At 36.7% G+C, this 23,659-nt stretch overlaps 1 protein-coding gene across 1 annotated transcript in view; it reads right to left on the bottom strand.

The window, feature by feature from the left end:
• The window catches only part of agbl4 (ATP/GTP binding protein like 4), a 303,108-nt gene that overhangs the window by 84,492 nt on the left and 194,957 nt on the right, over positions 1 to 23,659 (bottom strand). The window contains exon 6 of the mRNA XM_023339872.1: positions 20,836 to 20,875. Coding sequence (XP_023195640.1) covers positions 20,836 to 20,875 — 40 coding nt within the window. The remainder of the gene's footprint in view (positions 1 to 20,835; positions 20,876 to 23,659) is intronic.

Here is a 23,659-nt window from a genome sequence, read left to right as displayed (position 1 = left end):
ATATTTCTTTTAAAACGACATCATTTTCTCGGATATAAGTATTAAACAGGTATGAGATTTTCACCATATTATAACATGAAGTAAAAATGCCACGATTTAGGTATTTACGCGTTTTATTTACAATTACCAAATTGTAATTGTAATACAAGCCGTTTCCCTTTATCTTGTAAAACATGGACAAAATTTAAATTAATAAAATTTTTATATTCTGTTTCAAATTATTTGAAGATTACCACAGAACAAAAAAGTCCTCTCCAAGTTATTATTTAACCGCAAGACAAATAATAATGGACAAAAAAGATCAAGTAAAACATACCTAATGAGTTTGGATGAGGAGAATCATTTCACTTTTTATGTTTTTATTGCATGTGAGGTGAGACAAAAAAACACACACACACAAGGTGGAGTGAAATAAAAAAAATAAAGCACATATTTTAGCGACAGAATCTGTTTTACTAAGAAACAATTGATTTTAATAGCTTTAATTTTAAAATCTATAAATTTTTCTTTTAAAATTAATTTCAAATAGAAAATGAGACGTTAATAAGACATAAAATAAAATGTTTCTGTTGAGAACATTTATTACCAAAAAATGTCCATACTTTTACTTTTATTATCAGTAAAATAAAAAATGACCCAACAGCTAAAAAAATAAGCACTAATCACCAAAATGTTTAAGTGCTTATTCACCAGAATACTATGGATTTGTAATATAACAGGAAATTATTAAGCCATTGAAATGTTTACCCAACAATAAATAGAGGGAAGACAGCAGTGCAACACTTTATGCTAAATCCAGCATTAGAAAGCACCTTCTTTGACATAATATGTTTTTTTGTGTGTTATTTTTTTATTATCTTGTTAACACCTAGGTAATGGTGAACGGCCGATGGTTACTCAGATTCCAAGTTGGCCTTTAATTTGGGGGCTGTTTTTCTGCTTCATTTTGCTTAGAGTCACATAATTATAAACCATTTAAAGAAAAATTAGAACCAGACTTTATTTATTTATTTTTTATCAAATACAGATAGTAAAAAGTCACAAAAGTTTTCATGTTTTGTTTCCCAACTAAAGTGGACCCTGTTTAAGAACTGCAGGTATGTCCAATCAGACTGGAACAATAAAATAAAATAACTCTTTTTATTTTTATATAACTGCATTTGTCTGCAGGTTTTCAGCACAATGATTAATGAACTCATGTGGGTTAAACTTAAATGTGTTTAAAAATGCACATTTGAATTTTTTAGATAATACAATGAGCAATAATTTTTGGAAATACAAACATTACCCTATAATTAACTTTTGCTCATTTTCGTTATGGACATAAAAATGCTCAAATATAATTCCAAGCTTTTTCAAACAGCGTAGAAACCCCATGATTTAGAACCAATTGTGGTACAATGTACGAAATCTATCTGGACACCAATTACCTCTCAGTTTGTCTTCTAAGGGAACCATGTAATGGAACTTCAGTGAGAAAAGTTCCCAGGATGATTACCTGCCCAGTTAGATGTGATTGGTCCCTGTGTTCATTCATGTGGTTCCTGCTCCTCATCTGTCCCTTGTATCACACGCAAAACACTTAAAGACAGCTGACAGAAATGAACTCTTTGTTATTGTAAGACAGCCAGGTGGTTTCTACAACAGGATGGATTTCTCTCAGTTGTTACTCTAATAGAGGGCACCACAGTCGATAAATGACACTAACAATTTCGTTCTGCTTCGGCTGCTGTAATTGAAAAGCAACTGATGCAGAACAATATAGAGGTTTTTTCTGCCTTTCTCTGATATGTGTTTTGTGGTTTCAGGCATTTATTTAGTTATGATTATTCCAGTTTCAAATGCCAACTTCGTCATAATGTTTGTTCACTGTGCTGTGTAACAGGTCCAAGAGTCAGATATACAAGAGAGTTTCAAAAACAAAACGAAAATGTTGATTTAATTACTCTCAATGTCTTATTTATTTTTGCAATTTAGGTTGTTTTGAGCAGTGGTCGTTTAGTTGAAGTTTTATAACTGAACACATTCAGTTACAATCACAGAAGGTATATACAGTATATATTTATTTTTTGTATTTTTCATATTTATAGAGGTAACAAGTTGATGTTTTCACCCAACATCTAGAACTGTAAGAAAATAACCTGAAGAAACATGAAATTATGAACTTCTCTTTGAGAGAAATACAATTTTGCAGAAATTAGGGAGCCTGTTTATGAATACAAAATAATAAAAAGCCTTTACTGTCATTCTATAGAAGCAAGACTTCCTGCAAGTACAACAAAATTACAAAGGCTACATCAAATAGTAAATAGCTTGTACTTGTATAGCGCTTTATTTTTATCAAGTCCAAAGGACCTCAAATCACTTTACACTGCATTCAGTCATTCACACATTCACACGCTGAATCAAGGGTAGAAAGGGTGAAATCTGAAATTCAACCCAATCTAAACGGACCGAGTCATGTGAGTTATGCAGCATATTCAACAATAAGATGATAAAAAATATAATGTAAATGTAAATATTTTGGAATAAGGAAAAAAAGACAAACACTGTTAACCCCACAGAGGAAATGACAATGTAAACCTCAACAGTAAAGGGGCAAGAGGCTGCTGTAAGTTCTAGGAAGATGACCCTTGAGGAGGTTTCTTTACCATCTTACTGAGTGAATTTGCTTTCAGGGTGAATTTATTTGGTGAGAGTTCTGGGCATGGTGGTAGTTTTGAATGTCCTCCTCCACTTGTTTACTATTTTACATACAGTGGAATCACTGATTTTAAATTATTTAAAATCTTAAGTTCCCTTAACAATTAAGTCCCCTTAACAAGCTCACAAGCTGATTCAGTTTTCTTCACGAAGGAATTAAATAGTCGATTAGATACCATGAAGTTCACTCTCACTTCAACACTCAGGAGCACACCAACCAAAATGTCCAACCAAAACAGGGAAAACAAAATGTGCCACATATATACTTGAGTATATTAGCCATCAAAAGTGTCCAAGATATACCTTGTCAATCTATTTACTTATATTTCACAAAATTTTCTTTGAAAGGTTTTGTTCAGTTTTAATTTATTAATTGCAATTTTTCTGTATTAAAAAAAAAAAAAAAAAAATATATATATATATATATATATATATATATATATATATATATATATGAGCAATTAATACTTCCCGCATTTGGTTATTTAGAAGATTTTCATCAAATGGAAATTCCATTCCCTGCCAAAATGAAAGACACTCAAAATGTCAGATGCTGTGTGCTCTTTTTGTGTTGTGTGTTTGTTTTTCTCCATTACGTGAATTAAATTCCCAGCTGCTGTTCATTTACTAAACCCCGAATGCTCCGTTTTCAATAATTAGTCATGCACAAAAAAAGAATCCACTCTTATTTTGTTCTAAAATATTGGCATGCTAATTAGCCGATGATAAAGCTATTCATTAAAACGCGAGCAGCAACTAAAGATAAAAATTGAGCAGCCTTATCTGCGTGAGGAAGTTGATCGGCTGAAAGCTCGAGTCAGGACAGAAGCCAGACATCATGTCCTGTCTATTAGCTCCACACTGCCAGGCTCATCTATCTTTATTGGTCATCCATTAGCCTGCATTAAAGGGAGACATGGGATAATAGCAGTAATGATGCCGATGATGAAATTAGACACACGTCATCATTGCAGCCTTGTGACTGGAATCATAAAGAGTTCCCGCAGACAGACGGACAGATGGAAGCACAGCTGAAGTTAACAACGCCTGTATGCGTCGCATGAGAGACAAAAAACAGACAAATGAAGTGTAAGATAAAGTCTCAGTTCTGAGTACAGTGCTTGAAAGTGAGCATGAAGTGTACAATGTGAGAGAGCTGATGGAGAGAAAACACCTGTTCCAGTCTGCAGACCGGACAGATGCTGGTACAGGTGGGTGCGTGAGGATTGTTGGCATGACAGGCTCTCAGCCAGGCAGGTTGCAAACAGAACCAGCAGTGAGACAAAACCATCATTTAACGACGGGGATGAAAAATCGTGCAGGGAGAACTTTCCCGACGGATCCTCTGAGTTTGCTGCGACATGAAGACGTGCTTGTCTGGTTTCAACATGATGAGTTCACTTTCAGAATCCATCACTACTGTTTACCGTCCATTTTTCAGCCTTATTCAAAGGCATCCCAGACTTTAGCTTATTATGCCTCTTAATTAGGTGTTCAAGATTTCCTAATCAGCCATGAAGAAAGCATTCACCAATTTAAAAAGTGATAGTCCATGAAATGAACACCACTGCCTCACACGAGCACAGCAGGCACTGCGGCGGCAGGGCCTGAAAACAAACCTTTAACTGAAACAGAGGCACAGACTCAGTGAATAAATCCTTCAATATGTATTTAGAAGAGCATCAGCAGTGGCCCCTCTGCCATGCGGTGGATACTTAGTGATTCACCCCAGAGGCATTGATCTTCTTCATAAGGGACATAATGACCACCAGAGAAATACTGATCATATTTCAGCACCAATCAATTCAGTTCATTAGGGCCGCTTTACCTCCTGCTACAGACCTGTATTGATCCCACCACTGTCACCAGACTGTTATTCTCTGCTAACTAGATAGAAAACTTGCAAAACTGTTATTTATGCAGTCAACAATCGACCACAGGATACAGACAAGAATTAAACCTGTATAAAAAAAACGGCTTCTTTGTGGTAAAAAAACATCCATCTTTTTCCTTTCTATGTTTGCAACAAAAATGTCAAACAAATCACGAGAAGTTCGGAAACTATCAAAGCTGCCACCAAGTTTTAGAAAGAATTTTGTAAAATCTTTCCCACTGTCTCTTCTCTAATCTTCACTTATCTGGAAGCCAGGTGAGCTGCAGCACATGTATCGTGGGCAGCTTTGGTGTGTTAGGATGCTGTTCATCTTAATGCCATTTTTTTTGCTACCTTTTCCTTTTTTCTCTTACTTCTTCCTCCAAGGAGGCTGTCAGACAGAGACGCCAGCAGCCAGAGACCTTCGCTTTTCCGCTGCCATTGCTGACAGCAGGGAGCCGCTGGGATTGGACCGGCGACCACAAAACGCGCGTCATCCAGAGGGGTAGCCAAGCTCAAAGGTGTGCAGCATCTGACAGATAATAGCGGATAAAATCGGGGCCAACCAGCAGCTTGCTTTTGCTTCTCACTGGGGTGATTGGAGATCTGTGTGGGCTAAGCTGGGTGGGGGATTGGATGATAAGGGGCGGGGGCACACTGAGGGGCAATGTGATCTGACAACTAATGGCCCGTATTTGACCACCATGCAAGCAGGAACACACACAAACTGAAGTCAAGGACAGACAAGGTCTCTGATCTCAAATCCCTTCACGGAATCACTGCTTCATCTAACGGTAGACTTGGAGGAGGTGAAGATTGATTCACCTGTACAGATTCACTTATACAGAGTGAATCTGTTGCGACTTCTGTGTCTAAGAAAAGCAAATCCATCGCCAACATTTGTTTTAAAAGCTTATTTTCCAGTCCAAAATTTGGTTCCTCTCTTAAGTCTAAATGAATTGATAACTTTTTTCTCAAACACAAAGTGTATCCATACCCATACAAACTTTAGTCTTGAACTCATCATTACAGACCAATGTCTTTTGCTGAGGGCCCAGCATGGCATGTGGGAAAGTACAAGTTTGTCTTGTTTTTTTTTAGCTTTTTCCACAACAATTGCTTTCTTCTTGCAATTCTCTCATAAAACATAGTTGTGGATGACTAATAGTGCTCCTGTAAACATATTTCTCATCTGAGCTGTGGATATCTACAGAGTTACTGCAGGCATCTGAATACTTTTCTGATTTCTGCTTGTCTATCGGTTTAGGTGGACACTTATTTCTTCGCAGGTTTACAGCTATTGCCATAATCTGTTCATTTTGAAATGATAAAATGATCTGAATTTAATGAGGTGCTCACTGGTTGGGTTATTGTTAACCTAACAGTGATTTAAACTTCTCCACATCTTTGTTTCTGATCTCTCTGCTCTCTGAAGAAAAAAAAACAGAATTCATCCTGAGATCATTTACACACAAGTGGACTATTTACTATTTAGCTGATTTCTGAAACAACTAAGTTGCACTGAATATTATTTAGAGGTATCACAGTAAGGGGGTCAAAAAAGAAATACACTGCACATTGTCCAAAGCTTGATTAGGAAAAAATAAAGTAATTAGTCATTTTCCCTCTAATACCAGCTTTTGAAAACAACTACTTTATGTTGGCCTTTCATTCACAATTTCTCTGAGACACACTTAAGTTTTCAACTTGAATGTGACACAATGTGCTGTAGTGTAAAGGGTATGAATTGAATGCATAGTGTGTCACAAGCCATGCATCTCCTTTGGTGTATTGTGCATCATTGTTATGTCAGCTGCAGCATTTGTAAGGCCCGAGGCACAAAGCTTTACAACTGTGCCTCCTTTTCTCTGCCACAGAAACATGTCCAGTAAAAAATGTTTCCAAAAACAGCCAAAATTCAAACACAAGGAATGACTGGACAGTAAAAAACATATACATCTGTATCATTCCTTTGTCTCCAACAGAGGTCAGTACAAAGTCATTCAGACACAAACAAGACAGCAAGAGGACATGGCGTGCTGAAGAATTTCCAGGATTGAAGGGACTAAAACAGAGGCTGTGGAGGTTGTTTTCTGTCTGCTATTAATTTGTTGAAGATAAAGTCTGACCTGACTGCCCACAGAAAGTCAGTTAGATTCATTAATATCCTGATGATTATTAATTTTCTTTTGAATAGTTGAGGATATGTACACAGATCTAATAGTGATTGAGGAACATAGAATGAAAAACTTCAGGTCAGGTAGATTCTGTGTTTAACTGCAGATACTCAAATCTAATTATGAAGAGAAGAAAAAACCTCCCAAATCTGAAGCATTTCTTTTCTTCAGAAAATTGATACATTTTCCTTAAAGTTTGTAGGCTACTAAGTTTTCCTTCACAGAAAAAAGTTTGTTAGCCAAGTGCCCAAATGTTGTGATAATTAGCATCCTAGGGGCTCCAGAGCTAAGATGATGCAAAAGACTGCAAATATTGATCCAGTAGCTGTTAGGACTGACATTGTACCTCTACACACACACATTCAAGAGTCCAAAAAAACCTCAATCCTCAGCCGTAACACAGAGACCAAGTGGCATCAACCTCTATTATCTAGTCCCTATGCTGCTAACACAAAAGGCTCCCTGGAACAAAAATCCAATCAGTCCTCTCTTGGAGGATTTTCTCCACAGCAGTGCTTAGCAACACTGGTGGCTCTGCTGGTGACAAAGAAATAATCTCAGAGCCCACAGCCGGCACACAGACTGTTTACTGCCTCCATCACATCGTCCTTTTAGAAGGAGGACGAACAGTCTGCGCCTCTAAAGTATATTGTCATTTCAGTGTCCTCTCAGTTAAACGTTCTCTGCCTCTCTCTCTCCCTTTTATGCATGGAAAAGCATGAAACACATGGCCGGCTGTGTGTACAGTCCGTGAAATTACCACATTTGCAACACAGGGAATATTTACTTTAAGTATTATGAATATAGGCTTGACAGAAAAGAACCATCAGGCATATAGACGGGTGACAGGTGTTAAATAATTGTTTGAAAATAAATATTTTCAGCAGTCTGTTGCCTCTAACAACCCCGCCCCGTCCTCCCCCTCTCCTCTCTGACTCCTATCTCTCACAGTCCTCCATTCTTTGGTAAATTATCACACTCGTTCTCCATTCATTAGCATGCTGCTGCTTATTTAGCTACGCTGTTGAGAAAGCTTCAACAGAATCAACTGGAAAATACTCAATATGAGGCGGGCAGCGCGCACCCGTCTCCCATCCTCTGCCCCCACCCCCACCCTCCCATCTATCCATCTTTTATATTTTTTTAATGTTTTATTTTTTATACATCAAAATGGAAGCATGGCTCCCTATAATGAGGAGGAGGGAGATAAAATATGCAAATTTACCAAGAAAGGATATAATTAGTGCAAGTAATGGGAAGTGTTGTTTTCACAGCTGTTCATTTACACAAAAGGCTGATAGCTATTTTTCATATAAATACTTTCATTCTTGCCGTAATAGCTATCCACATCTCTACATGTGTACAAAAGGGAAACAAGACAGCATCTATAACGACCTTTCAGAGATTATTCCTCAGCTAAGTTCTGTGAACCAGCAGGTGGACAACATCAAAAAATCTGAATCAACTTAAACAGTGTTTGGAATCATTTTTTAATTTTGGAGGGTTCTACAATCTGCGATTGCAGTTCAGGGTACATATTAGCCAGAGCTATTCTACTGAAGTTTTATTTATGGCCCAAAGAAGTACAAGAAGATTTTGGCTTTTGGGTTTGGGACTTTGCTGGATGAGGTGCTGGTTCTCCTCCAGCCAGCTGTGATGTTGGAGAAGAGGAGGAACCAATGTTTTGCTGTTTTATTCAGGATCTGATCAGGGTGTGGTGATTTACCCCAACCTATTTTTTGGAACCACCTAAGTCTTTTCCTTTTTGTCTCTTTCACCTTCTACTTCTTTCGTTTCTGTAGGTTGAAATTATAGTTAGCTATGAGAGACTGTTTATGTTCAGCACAGGATAATGGAGGGACACACAACTCAACAATACTTGGTGTCTGCAGGAATCTTTCTTTCAACTTTTATAGTGTGAAACTATCACAATTTTGTATGTTCTGCTGTGTAAACATTGTGTATTTAAGAAAATACACAATGTTTACACGTCTCCTGTCTCCTGTTTTTTGTTGAAGATAAATCTTTGGGTGGTGGATGACATGGAGTTTTGTTTTTGTAAATTACTTTAAATATATATTTATGAACATTTTAAATTTTGAACAAACAAAACATTTTGAAGTTACAAATCACTCAAATCAACACAACAGTGTCCTGATAAATTATTATTATAGAAATGTACCTGGAAATTGGCTAATGATCAAAAAATGACAAATGTTAGGTTGATCATCTTCAATTAGGGGGCCGCCTGATCAGAAGTTAAATATCTGATATTTTTCTAGTTAGTTGAAGGCCATATGCAAGTTAATTAAGTATTAAATATTAAATAAAATAAATATATTTTATTTTAAAAATATATTTAAATAAACTATATTTTAAAATCTAAACTTCTTAACTATTTAGTTATTGTTTTCCATTATAAGACCTTTTGTTTCACATTGACTGCTCTCTCACACAGTGTGACATCATATCTGCCCCAAACATTAATGACTGCTTGGGCCAGGAAGGCAAGAAAAGAAACATTAAGAATGCTACTATTGAATTACAGGTCAGAAATAGAAATGCATTTGGAAGCAAAATTATATATAAGAAAAGAGATTTCAAACTAGTCACAAAATAATGACCAGTATAAATGGGAAACTCCACATTATACAGCAAGGGTGGGTAAAAAGTGCAATAAAACTGCAACTTCTCCATCAAGATCTTTGCTTTTCTTAACTTTAAAATGTGTTTTACAAAAAGATGTGTAAATGAACAGGAAATGAAAGCTTAATGAATAAATGTATGTTTTTTCCCCCATTTTATCTAAACTCAAAGGGGAATTGGTCTGGCTGATAAAGATCAGCTGATTAAAGTCTAGACAACAAAAAAAAAAGCCTCTAACGCACAAGGGGATAACTTTCCATCTATCTGCAGGAAGAAGAAACAAAGATTAATGCACTGACACAGGCATCTTTTTCTATCAAAGTAAAGTTAATAATGACACCGACTTGATGAATCTGTATTTCATAAGGTTTCAGAAGTTAATACAAGCAGCTCCTGCAGAAGCAATGACACAAACCTCAATGCAATTAGCACAGACATAGAAATATACATCCTATGAAAAGCAATGGTGCTACTATAACTACTACAAACACAGACGTAGATGTACAGATGTATAGATGTAATAGATGAATGTTTTTGTTTGGCTGAGAATTTTATCTAAGAGTAATAGAAAGATATTGGTGGAGAAATTGTATAAAACAATGCATTAGCAATGTTTACATGTCAGGGTAATTTCGTTCAAAGTAACCAACAACTATGCTGTTTTCAAGCAGACATCGTGCAAAATGTAAAAGTGAAAGTGATGATGAGACATCAAAGAGAAAGATGAAGTCGGGATACAAGGAAATAAAATTATCTCTGCACTTAAAACAAATGAAAATAAAAGAGGTGCTTTATTTTCACTATAGTGGCAAAAATGGGTTAGATTTGTTTTTAGCTTCAGGGGGTTGATTTAGCTGACAATAACAAGACAACTAAGCTGAGCCCCAACCATTTTTTACAGCTCCTTATATTCCTAATAGTGTGTTTTTTATTAACTGTTGCCCCTCTTGGCAATCAGAGAAATTTTAAGAGCTAACCTGGTATGAAACCCCCTATTGTATCTCATATTCCAGTGAAAGCATAACCTGGGTCAGACTTTTATTCCTGTTCAATTTAATTGTAAGAGTGTATTTTGAGAATTTTAGGGCGTCAAGTCTAGTTCTCAGCATGACAACACTGAGAGCATCCTGAGCAAAATCACTAAAATTAAATCACTTGCAATGTTCGTTATTAAGAAATGTTCATTATTTTCTATGTTAAATGTTCGCACTCAGGGGTAGAAAAAATGGTGGCTCAGCTAAGTGAGAGCTTTTATTACTCCACTGTACTGCTGTCTTTAACAACTTGCCTACAATAAACTAACAGCAATTTTAACAAAATTGAATCAATTATAAAACAAATCTGGGGCCACACTACACAGTCTTTTTTGTGTCTTTTTGGTACATTTTTTGTTTTGTTTTTGATAGGAAAATTAGTTTGTTGAAGTGTGACAAAACAGCTGTAACAGAAAAGTTAAGGCAATATTTAGAGCAGTCCTTCATTATTATACTACTATACAGAACCTTTTCTATGTAGAAAACCAGAATTATTCAACATTATCAAACATATATAGCTGAATTGTTTAAAGAGATATTGTTTTTGAGTTTTACTAAAGATGTGGTCAACCAGTGCCAGTCAAACATCTTTTGTTATTTTTACCAAGTGGCAAATTAAGTTAAAGAAGAACTTCATATTTAAGCTTTTGTGGTTAATCAGTAAGTGTTTTGAAGGTTTTATCCATGTTTTGCTTTAGAGTTCATGTGCTACAATATGCTGCTTCTAAATTTAAACAGATTTTAACAATCTCAAATTGGCTCAAAGATGTGTTGTGATGCTGTGGCAATCAACCATGAACATTTTGGACATTTACAACGTTCCTCCTTAGCCTTTTTCTGTCCTAAAGACAAGCAGCTGGTGTCTGAACATCCAGTAGGAAGACATGCATTTCAATTAGCACATTTATGTACTGCAGCAGATGTAAGCCCTCATTGTGAGAACTATAATAGTCTAAGAAAGTTCTTTTAACTCAAGTTAGAATATTACTACATTAAAATATGTTTAGTCTATTTATCTCAAATTCAAATATAGGTCAGAATGTGGCTTCTGACCTCAGCGATGGGTTTTCCCTTGAGGAAAACATGCATTAAACACAAAACACATCTTTAAAAGAGAAAAGCTTTAATGAAGAATATTTCTATTATGATCTGATGGAATCAGCAGGGGAAAGGAGATACAAAGACTGAATGAAAGGCAGAAAAAAAGACTGCAGGAGATCTGAGGACTGCCTATTATCTCCATGCTACTTCATAGCTTTAAACACATGCACTGCATGCTTCTGCGCCTATACCCAAAAGTAAGAAGGCTAGTGTGTAGACACACACACACACCCACGCCCGCCTACACACACACTCAAGACACAACCATCCTCTCCAATCGGCGCAGATCTCATGAATATGATTGACCTTTTTTTTTTCTCCACTGTATGCTAAGCGTGCATAAAGGGGGAAAGTGAAACTAAACAGAGGCAAGCAGAGTTAATTTAGAACAACACATTATTGGGTGCTCACAGCAGATATGGAAAAGGACAGTCTAATCGATAAACCGAAAGAATGACAATGACCTCTCAAATCAATGTCTGCACCCCATTTTCTCACTGTGAAAAGACAAAGGCTCCAGTGCAGGTGCTGCTGTTGTTTTGCTTTGTGCAGTTTGCACCTGTGAGCGTGTGTTATTTGTACATGTATGGTGCTGCGGTGGAACAGTTGCCAGGACTAATCATTATTTAGCTGTGGCGAGGCTGGAAAGGTCAGCAGTCTGAAATGTCAGGCTGTGTTCAACAGGAGCCAGATGCAGTCGTGCGCTGCTCAAGTGTCCAATTAAAGAGGGCCGAGTGAGGTTTGAGTGGGTCTGCGTGTGGGAGTGTGTGTGCAACTTTGTGTGAAATGAGAAGGAGGGAGGGTAGAGATGCAGTGTGTGTGTTTTTTTTGTGGCTTTTTATCAGTGTTTGCAAGTATTAGTCCTATGGCATGTGTGGAGAATATTAACACTTTACAGAGAGTTTTCATGCTCCAGTTAGCTTTTCAACCAATGAAACTGGCTATTAATTAAACAGATCAACAGGGTCTTGTCATTTGCTAGCCATACATAAAAGGAAACATGCATTTTTGGCGACATACACTATGTTGCCAAATTTGGATGCTAACCTATCCAAATCAATGAATTCACATGTCGCAGCACACAGAGGTTGCTTATAAATATTTGTAAAAGACTTTGTTCATTCAGGAGATGAGTGAATTCCAACGTGGTACTGAGATAGGACTATTTGGGAAATTTCTACACAACTAACTATCCCACATTCAACTTTTAGCTATACTATCTCAAATTGTGACCAACTGGGAACAACAGAAACTGCAGATGTTGAAGCATAGTGTGAAGGGAGCCAACAGCTACTCAACTGATACAGAAAATTGCTGCAGCAATTACTTGATAGATTTGTGTCAAGTATTACATTCATTGGAGAGGTGGTTACGTTGCCTTGCTGTTTTTCAGTTCTCATCCTTAGTTTGAGTGAAGGAAGGTCTGAATTTTTCAGCAAAGAAAAACATTTTGGAGAAGTTCTTGCTCCCAGTGTATTAGGATTATCTGGTTCCAACATCAGTGTGCAACAGTACAGAAAGAAAGGCCCAAAAAGACATAGATGATTGAAGACCTGGAAGACATGGACTGGGTGGTCCCGCTCAGGATAAACTAGAGCAGAGACTTCTCATCTAAGATCAGTGTCTGATGAGCTTCTGAAATATAGTTAAAAATTGCATAAAACCTTCCTAAACCTCCCAGAGGAGTTGAAGCTGTTAAAGCTGAAAAGGATGGGTCAATATTAGGTCATATGCTTGTCAAAGCAGATGAGCTAATACCTCTGCATTATCAGATGGACACACAAGTCTGGTTCCTTTATCTCTCGAAACCAGTCTAGGATTTCTCCTATTGAGCTGAATTTCTCCAGCAGAATTTCAACTGGACCAATCAGTGAGCAGAAGGAGGAGTTGTGAACAATGATGTCGATTTTCTGCGCTGTTAAAGAATTGTAGTCTGCCTACTTATGTATGTGGTTGTAGACAATGGCAGTGGAGGAAGTGAATGAAGCCATTCATTCCATATTGGCCACGCTTCAAAATATTGAATAATTAAAGTTGTAGCAAGAGGAATGCATAACACATCGAATTGCTGGCAAAGATGGCGTGGTCTAACTCCCCATGTGGAAGTTTATACTGCATGCTTCATGCAGCTGCTGCATTACATATATCATAGCCAAATGTCTGCCACTGGGTAAAATCAGATCCAATCACTTAAAACTTCTGCCACGCCTCCAGCAACTAATCATTTCTCAAAAGCCGAGGATCTAGACGTTCTGTGCCAAGTTTAGAACAAGGGGATTTTACCAGGCTAAAGGAACATGCAAGCCTAAGAAATACTGAGAAATACAACAAATACTAAGAAATGGTATGTCAAAATATAAGGAGGCAGTTACAGATTAGTAATACAAAGCATTTCACCAAATTAGTTACAACGGATAACAAAGTCAATGTTTTTGAGTGCCCATCAAAAAAACTCTGATCTTAATCCAACAGAAAATTTGTGGGTAGAGATGGAAAGGTGAGAGCAAACAAGCTGTCCCTTAAATTTAACTTTTAAAAAAAAAAAAAAGAAAAAAAGAAAGATAGAACAAAGTTCAAACTATTGTGAAAAAGTTATGATTGAAATTTTGATTTGAAAGGAAATAAGAAAACATCTGAAAATATCTTTCTCCCTCTTTATTTTGGCATTTCGGTAATCATAACAAATAAACAGGAAAAGTTAAGCAGATTTAGACAAAAAAAGAGGGTACCAATACTATGTACATAAAATGCTGGTTTTATTTGAACATATACATAAAGTTAGCCACCTAATGCTTTTCAGTGACTTCTTTCCTTCTGTAAGTTAGTTTTATTTCAGTTTTCTACAGCTATATCCTGTGCGAATAGATGTTTAAGGGTGACTCATTCTTTAGAGTAGCTAATGAACACCATTAGAAACAGAGACCAACAGAACAGCAGGGGCAGAATCCTCATCAAATCAGATTTTCCCTCTCGGACACAGTGCGTTATAAAGCCACTAGAGCCTATTAGTTTGTTCACACCCTGTGATTCCAACTGCTGCCCATGCAGTGATGAAAAGATGGTGAAAAGGTAACGATGGATCGAGTACAGAGGGGGAAAAAAAATTCAGCATTTTTCTGCTAACACACAACAACAGCAATGTGATTAAATAAGATCATTAATAAATAACGGCGGCTAACGAGAATGCTGCTGAGCCAATCAAGCACAACGAAGCATCATACAGAGAGAGAAAGACAGGTGTGGGGATGATGAGAAGAAAGGAAGCGAAGGAGCGAGAACTCCTTAATCTGTAGGTAGAGAGAGAGAGGCTGTCCTGTCTGTGTCTCCCTATCAGAGTCACTCTTCTTAAGGCAATCACCTGGTTTTCATACAGGAACATAATAAGCTTTACTGTGTTCCCAGTGTGTGCGCAAGCATGTCCGTTCACCTGCAATGAATAGTAATAAAGCAGGTCAGGATGAAATATGTCTGCCAAGTTAAGGATATAATAGACCTCTCTTCAAGGCCGCACAACAACAGGCTGAAAAATGGCCTGCAATCATTTACGCAGCACACACACCCACACACCGAGCTCCACAGCAGCCAAAGAAAGGAGATTCTAACAAAGAAATATTCAGAAAGCTATTTCATCCTGTGTGGAGGGTGAAGACTGAGCCTTGAATGATGGCAGTGCTGCAATGCCAACATTTCAAAGCCTTTCAAACAAAGTCAAGCATTAAAGACAAAGGAAAGCAAATTCAGTGATTGCATGCAAACATGTTGGGCATTTGTCATTTAAAACTATCAAGGATGTGAGAGCAAGGTGTAGCATTCATGGCTCCATTATACAGCAGAAATGAAAGAAAAGCCAATCTGTTCCTTAAATTTGCAATATATTACTCCTGCATTGAAGCAGGTGCAATATATTGCACCTGCACATCAAACTATTCATACTTTTATCCACTTTGACAAAAACCTGCGTCTCGTCACCAGAAAAGTAATGACAGAGCGTGAAGCTCCACCACCTTCTTTCACTGTGGATGCGGTGTTCCTTCTCTGGTACTGAATTGATTTGGGTCAAATAACGCATTTAAAATTCTGGTTTAGTCACAACTCATTCAAGTTTCCTTTGAACAATGACACTGTTACGTATGGAGAACACAGGAGTTTTTTTCTACATGAAGAACATGTTGAACATTTCAAAATGTTCAACAAGTCATTTCCTTGAATTACTGGTGACTGCCTTCACTGTGTCAAGGAGCACGTATGATCTAAAAACATTTTGTATGCTTCTTGTGTGTGACCCTTTGCGACCTCACTAAACGTTACACCTTTTCCTAAATAATATAATCGAGCTGGTACTACAGTTTAACTTTATTTCAGCTTAACTGGAGTTGCTTTTCTTTGATGGCAGGTGTCAACTCATGAAGCGTGCTTCAAAAAAGTACAGAGCTAAGATGAGCACAATCATGCCACTGTACTAACCTAAACCGTTGTATCTGAAAAGTAGCTTGTTGTTAGTTAGCTCTGTATTGTGGAAATGTATTTTCATAGGTTGTAAGTATTTGCCACACACACTGAACTGAAATAAAAAGTTAGAATTTCAAAAAGATGAACTGGATTCATTCATTTAAATTTGACGTGGAAATGCTTTCATGCAGAAGTTTCACTCATACTCAGAAAGACTTGTAATTTGTGGATTGAGAGACTAAAAAATAGAGAGACTAAAAATACTAACTTATTCTGTTAATAATAACATAATAATAAGCTATGCTATAGTTGGTAAGAAATAATTAATCTATGTTCTTATTGAAGTAAAATTCTTGACAAATTTTTGTGAAGAGTCGGTGCCACAGCACACAGGTTAAAAGGTTATTAAAGTCACGAGTAATAAGGATTATAAATTAGTCATTTAAAATTCTGCAGGTTATTCTGGTTGTGTCTGCAAAAAAGCAGGGAGCACATTCTGGCTGGATCCGCAGCCCAACACGGGATCAATTTATCACATAATGTGTTACAAATTTTCATCATTACAGTGATGAAATTTTCCTCTTTTCTTTTTTAAACCATCGTTGAGTTGTTGTTTTTTTCCCAGTTGGTTAGGTTCAACTTTCATAAGCAATAGTTGAACAATATTTTTGATCCAGTTGGAAAATGTAGCAAATTGGACATCAAAGTAATTGTTTGTGGTGACAGATCTGAGAATTTTCATTTAATTCAGTATTTGCAGCTTTTTCTGTAGTAGCCTATGTAATTCACACAAAATGTAGCTATTCACAAATGCAATGCTACTTGACACATCATCAGCTGGAATTTACAAACCAGCCAATCCAGGAGCACCATTTGTTTTCCTTGGCAGTGACTGGCTGTACCCACCCAAGACTGAAGATCCATATCACCTCGGATGTTAGCTCCTAAGCTAGTGTGAAATAACTTTCCACCGTGTGTATTAAGCTGTATTTGGAGTTCAAACTGTTAAAATAAGCAGTTACATGTGTGTATAAAGGAAGTCTCATATTATCAGGGATTTCAGCGAAAGATTCACTGTACACATCTGTAAAACTGCAACTTGTATCAATATAAAATATGGATGTGTACACTCAGCATTTGTTTCACTCAAGTGAAAGTAAATTTTTCATTGATTTGAAAAATAGAAGTTATAACGTTGCATATTTTCTTTCCTATTATAAAATCAAGAGGTTCTCGATCAAAGTCACATTAAGGCTTGAATAACATTATCAGATAAATAGAGTATAAAACACAAATAAGACTAAATTGTTGAGAAAAATTAAACTTAGACATTGTTATAAATTGTACAATTCAAACTTCCAGTTCCAATAGACGTTTCCAAAAAACAGTCACTTTAAAAATAAATTGCAAAAATATTACAGCTGTAATTTTTCACCCAGACAGGTAGAAAATGTTTCATTGTGAGGTAGATCAGTGTGACTCACTTATTTCTGCAGGATCAGTGACTCATATACAGACACATGAGAAACTGTGCCAGGACAAGTACATCTCAGATATTAAAACTTTCTGAACTACCAAAACTCCAAAGATTGGCCATCTGGCCGTACGCAGTATGGCGTGCCCTTTCAGAGGAGGTTATCAGCTCCATCGATCCATATAAAAAGATTCAGGTTCTTTTAAAGTGCGGAGCGGATTTAGACACGGCTTGGCTGGAAAAGGCTTTGATCTGAACCACTTCTGATATGACTCACAATCTTTTGAGGTACGACAAGCTCAAAATAGTAAACATTGCACTTAAGCCGAAAATTATTATTTTTCAAGGATTTTTTGGGGGGAGATTTGAAATTATCTTTCAACAAAACAAGTTTGATTCTAACCAAAAATAACAAGAATTTCGAAGATAATAAAAATGTAAACCTTCATAAAAGTACCAATTTCGATTTTTTTCTTACAGAGATTTTTTTTTTTTTACAGAGAGAAATGCTATAAAAACTTATTATTACTGAACAGATTTTTACATATTTCCACTGGAGTATTCATGATTTATATAAGTGATGAGCTCAAAATGTTTAGGGTTAAAAGTGCCATCACCCTAATCTTTGGCTTCCTCCACAGATTCTCGATCAGAATCAAGTCAAAATTACTTTCAGTCACAAATAAAACATTGAGAAAGTTAAAGTATTACTTTAAATCCAAATCTACCAGTGGTATAAATTATTTTGGTCTTAGTTATGCCTTAAAAATATCCTATATAAGTATGTTTCTTTAGTTAAGATGAGAATGAAAACAAGATGTAACAAAGGCAAGACACCTTAACCATTATTTAACTAAAACTTGAAAAATAAGTGGCTGAAAAAGCAGGAAAGATCAATTCCTTTTTAAAATAGCAAGAAAATCTGTTGAAAGCCACTTTGCCATTTCACAGAAAGTTGCCTAATCAGACAGCATGTTTATTTAGCCATCACATTAAGGGGTTAAGCCCATTTTTCCTTCTCACTTCACAATTGGAGATGAAGTTGTTGTTCTGGTTCTCTTACAAACTCATATTTTCCCAAATTCCTTGTTGCCCTCTGTCAAACAGTCAAGGCCACAGCTGAGTGTTGCCTCTGCCCTGGACCTGAGGAACAGCTGCAACGTAAACATGCTAAATTAACTGGGTCTCCATGAGCCTCACATACGCATTATTCTAATCAAAGCATATTAGATCATCCAGATACTTTAGACATATGGGTCTCGGTATCTTCCTCGCCGTTGCCATCTGTTTCTCCCCACTTCTCCTCGCTCTCCATCTCAGTGGATCCCTCTCTCACACAGCTGCCTCTCTAAGAAGCTGGCAACGATTTCTAACTGAGCAGCTACTTTGTGACATGTTCCCACTTTCAGTCAAACTTAAAGCACCATATGCATGGCTGACTGCATGATGTGTTTCTGAGCTGCACATTGGACACAGTTCAAACTACTTTGCACAAAACAAAAACAACAGGCTTGTGTGCTGAGTCATAACGAGATCTGTTAAAGTACAGGGAAAAATATGGTTATAATTGCAACATTTTTCTTATCTTCATGCAAATACTGTTTGAAGTTGTCATAGTAACATGTATTGCTCATCATCACTCAAGATAAATACATAGTAGAGCAGGAGTGATTTATGTAAAAAGCAAACTGAGAACAGGGCATGTTCAACAAATCGTCAAAACCTCTGGTATTTTTGTGAAGGCATGTCAACGAATTTCAGAGTAATGGAAATTTGTACATTTGGATGTAAAAGCATCTTTAATTCACAACTTAACATAATCCCTTGACATAAGTGAGTTCAGAAAGAAGCCATGTAACACAGAACTATTTTTATTTTACTTTTACAGAACCTGGTTCCTTAAAGGTGTGACAGAAACCGAGCAGGTGTTTAAGGAGAGATTTAGGCTGTGTGTCTGTTGATTAAATATTGACACAAAGAAGGCAATGCAAATACGTGGCTTAAATCAGATCACCATATTTGTATATATTGACTGTGAAGATGATAAAAGCGAAGGTTAAGTGAGAAAAAAAAAATATTTCAACACAAGTATCAGTCCAGGCAAAGCCTGACAAGTATTAAAAGTTTGTGTTCCTATAAGTTTCTAATAAAATTCTGATATATTTTTAAGTATTTTGTGGCAGAAGTGGCCTGTATTGACTGTCGTGAGACAGGAAATGAGAGAGAAATGAGGAAGACGAGCAGCAAAGGTCCCAAGATTGAGAATTAAACTACGGACAGCTGCGACAAGGACTAACAGCTTCTGTAGATTATGGCACCCGCTCTACTTCCACATGATAATAATGCAAGAACACACTCTAACAGATTAATAAACTTTTAATTCTTTTGAAAATTTAATGCTGGAATTGGAAGACATTTTAAATGTTCATAATAAATAAACAAAACAATTGAAATAATAACAAAACAATTGAAATAATAACTAAAACGAATTATGAAGTCTCTCTGAGCAAAATTGTTATTCAAAATCTAGTTGAGACCAAAACACCAGACTGAAGATTTTTGTCATCCAGATTTCTTTAGAAAGAAAGAAAAGAGAAAAACCATAAATTATGCAAAAGGAAATGATTGAGTTTATTTTAATTTATCACGCGATGAATTGATTTATTGCTTATTGAGACAGGTATATGTCCCGCCCCATTCAAAACTTTTAAAATACAGAGTTTGACAATATTAAAGGGTCATCCATCCTTTAAACCCAGTTTTTAGACATAAAGGTTCATGATAATGATTTCTTGTACATTAACAGTAGTCAGGCTTTAAATATGCCACCCACAAAGACCACAAAAACACAGACAGACAGAAGTGGAAAAATACTGCCAGATTTTTTTTTTCTTCAAAAAATGTATGCAGTGCACATTGCAACTTTAAAAATCCGCGATCTTCTGACATTTACCACATCACAGCCACAGACAGCCCCCTTAAAACAGGCTCAAAAACCAGATCAGGAGGCATCAACTCAGCAGTGGTCCTGCTGCAAGGCTTTTCACAGCACAAGCAAAGCTGTCTCTGCTCTTACTCCTCCGTCCAACTGTGCAGATATGTGCAGACAGCACCCAGAAAACAGCATGTTCTTCCTTTTAACACCTCAAAGTGGGTCTCACAGTTTTGCTGGCACGTTTCATCATTTCAAATCAATATCAAACCAAGTTTTAGAGCAGGAAAAAAAACAACTTATGATTCTGAGCATTGGCTGATATTGAGCTTTTTGGGGGGGGGGAGATCATAGCAAATTATGTTTATTTCTGCATCGAGGTGTTGCTCTGTTGGGTCGATTGCAGGTGAGAATGAAGCCAGGGAAACAAAATCCCAGGGACTTACCAGAATTGGTGATGGTTAGCAGGTCCAGACGTCTTTGTTGCTGGAAGAAAAAAGAAAAGGCAAGATAAATGTCACAAAACGGTAATCAATACCTTCATCAATTCTAATATTTTAGTATTGCAGAAGTATATTGATTTATCTCACATGTATGAAATTGATTTACACCTTTGAATAAAACTAGCATCTGCTTAATAGTAAGACATGGACTTAATGTGTACAAATGTATTCATAGAGTGCAGGTCATTTTAGCAAAATTGTGGTCACTGAAAATGAATCTTAATATCAAAGAGAAGAAAAAAACTGTAGGAGAAACTATCAAACTCTAAATACCCTCTTAAGAAAATGGTAGAACCGTTAAGATAAGCCTTGGTTTGTAAGGACTCTTTGCCCATTACTGTGTTTCTGTGTTGAGCATCTGTACGTATGGTGTTGTGTTTCAATAAAGTGTCCAATTTTACACTTGATCTCTCCTGCAGGTAAGGAGTCTGGAGGAAGTGTTAGGTTTTGGCTCCCCTTGTTAATCAGCTGCAAGCCCACATGGATATACAATAGCAGATCGTAGACAGATACTTGACTCCTGAGCACTGTAAGTAATCAACACCTCAGAGTTCCTCATCTACCACTCTCTGAGCCAAGAAGATCTTCACATCCAAGGAGAGGATGAAGGGTCTGTGCTTATGTATAAGGAGTGTGACAGTGAGTGTGTGACACAGTGCGGGTGGGTCAAAGTCAGCTGCAACATTTACAACAATGGACGTCATTAACATTCAAGCCCCATTCTGACCATTTTGGAGGAGAGAGCAAAGAGAAGTTCAGCAGCACACTTGGAGGCTTTTCTCCTTGAAGACAGCTCTGCATTGTAGAGAAAAATTCTCTCATGAAGCTGCTAGACACTTGCTTTAGTTAGCTATTAGTTAGCCTATAGCTAACACATAGTGTGACTTTGTTCAGCTGCCGTTTCTCTCATAGCCTTAAAGAAAATACATTGAAAGGTCACCTCATCAGTAAATGGATTCTGTTCGTGATTTCATTTGAGTATACATGGAGCCATGTGAAGGCGTCAGGGGTTTGTTGGAGTACATTACTGAACAAGCAGCAGCATCATGTAGACCAATCAGCAAAGCAGGCAGACAGGGATGAAGCTATGCAGAAGTTTAAAGGAGAGTGAGGTTATAAAATATCCCAAGCTTAAGACAGCTTATAGACAATTGTCAGCCAAAAAAAGAAAAGAGCATGGAACAACTCTCTAATCAGACAAGCAACCAAGAGGCCCAGGATAACTCTGGAGGAGCTGCACAGATTTCCAGCTCAACAGAGAGAATCTATTAGTCACAGCAAGTCACATACCCCTCAAATCTGTCCCTGTTGAGTGGCAGGAAAAAAGGCTAAACTAAAATTAAGACCAGACTAAAAAACAAACACTACACAGAACTCTGAACTAGGGACAGACTAAACCGAGCCTCATTCTCCTACCTCTGCAAAATGAGCTGTCAACCTGTCACAAAAAAAAATACAGAAAAAACAATTCAAAAAAAATTGTAAAACATTCATCCTAAATGGGCTACTAGGTATGTGGGAACAGAAACCAGTGTCAGACTGCAGGTTATTAAAGGGGTAAGGATGCTGAGGTTGGTGACAACGTAGCAGCAGAGGTCACTGTGACAACACGAGACTCAAACAGGGATCATGCACTCTGCTCACACAGATTTATACCCACATATCTTTAACCCACCAACCTTCTACATAAATACAGAGCAGGTGTTGGTACTACACCAAAAAAAGAATCACCTGTAATTAATAATGTGTTTGTTCATAGCAGAAACATGCTATATCTTCTCAGGAAAATCCTTTTTAAATCTCCCTATGGTGCAAGGCAGATGGCCATTCTCCATGCTTCTTCTTTTATTAAAAAGGTATTTCTTCCTGCTGTGTGTATGACCACAGAACTAAGATAATGTAAAGATTGACATAAACATACTGACTTGATTAGTTAGGCAAAGGTTTACAAAAAACTGAACATTAAAGTCTGCAGGTTTTGAAATGTATGGATTATACATAATCTTGAAGAGTGGGTTTGAAAATTGAGAAATAAGACAGATAGACAAGTGACTAAGTAGGTAACTCAGAATGACTAAGATAAAATAGTGAGGCAGGTTGTGTTTGGTGAATGATTTCTTCATTAAAATTGTGGCACTTATGTAAATAAAAAGTGTGATTTAAGCACAAAAAATGAGTTCTTGGCTTGTATTGAATCCCCACCATGAAAGATCCTCAACCATATCCATCAGTCACTTACTTAAAAAGTAAAGCATGAATTTAATGCTGAATACTGAAAAATGCTTCAGTTATTTGACGTTTTTCAACAAATTGGGAAAACAATAATTTTGGAAAAAAAAAAATATTTCCTGACTTGTAATACGGATTTTTTAACCAACTTAATAAAATAACACAGTAAGGTTGGAGTTTTCTAAAGTTTTCAGTCTGATATAACACAACTACAATAAAAAACAGCCTTATACTAGTTATTACTTTGGGTAATATAAATAGAGGGATATACAAGACTCAAATAATTTAATAACCTAAGTATTCCTCTTTAAACATTTAAACATTTGTCATGTTAATTTTAAATACCGTAATATAGTCATCAGTTATCATGCATTTACATAGAGCCTCTATTAAAGTCAAATAGCAAACTCATCTCTATGTGAGTTTGTAACGTCACATAAAGATGAACGTTCCTCCAACACAAATTGAATCAAAAACTTTTTTAATAATGTAAATTAAGCCAAAATTCAGTTTTTGTTTCAGCTAAGCAAAAAGCTTT

This window comes from Xiphophorus maculatus, chromosome 9 (genome assembly GCF_002775205.1).
Source record: "Xiphophorus maculatus strain JP 163 A chromosome 9, X_maculatus-5.0-male, whole genome shotgun sequence".
NCBI lineage: Eukaryota > Metazoa > Chordata > Actinopteri > Cyprinodontiformes > Poeciliidae > Xiphophorus > Xiphophorus maculatus.
Note: the sequence above shows the minus strand (reverse complement) of the source record. Positions and strands in the feature narration are given on the sequence as shown.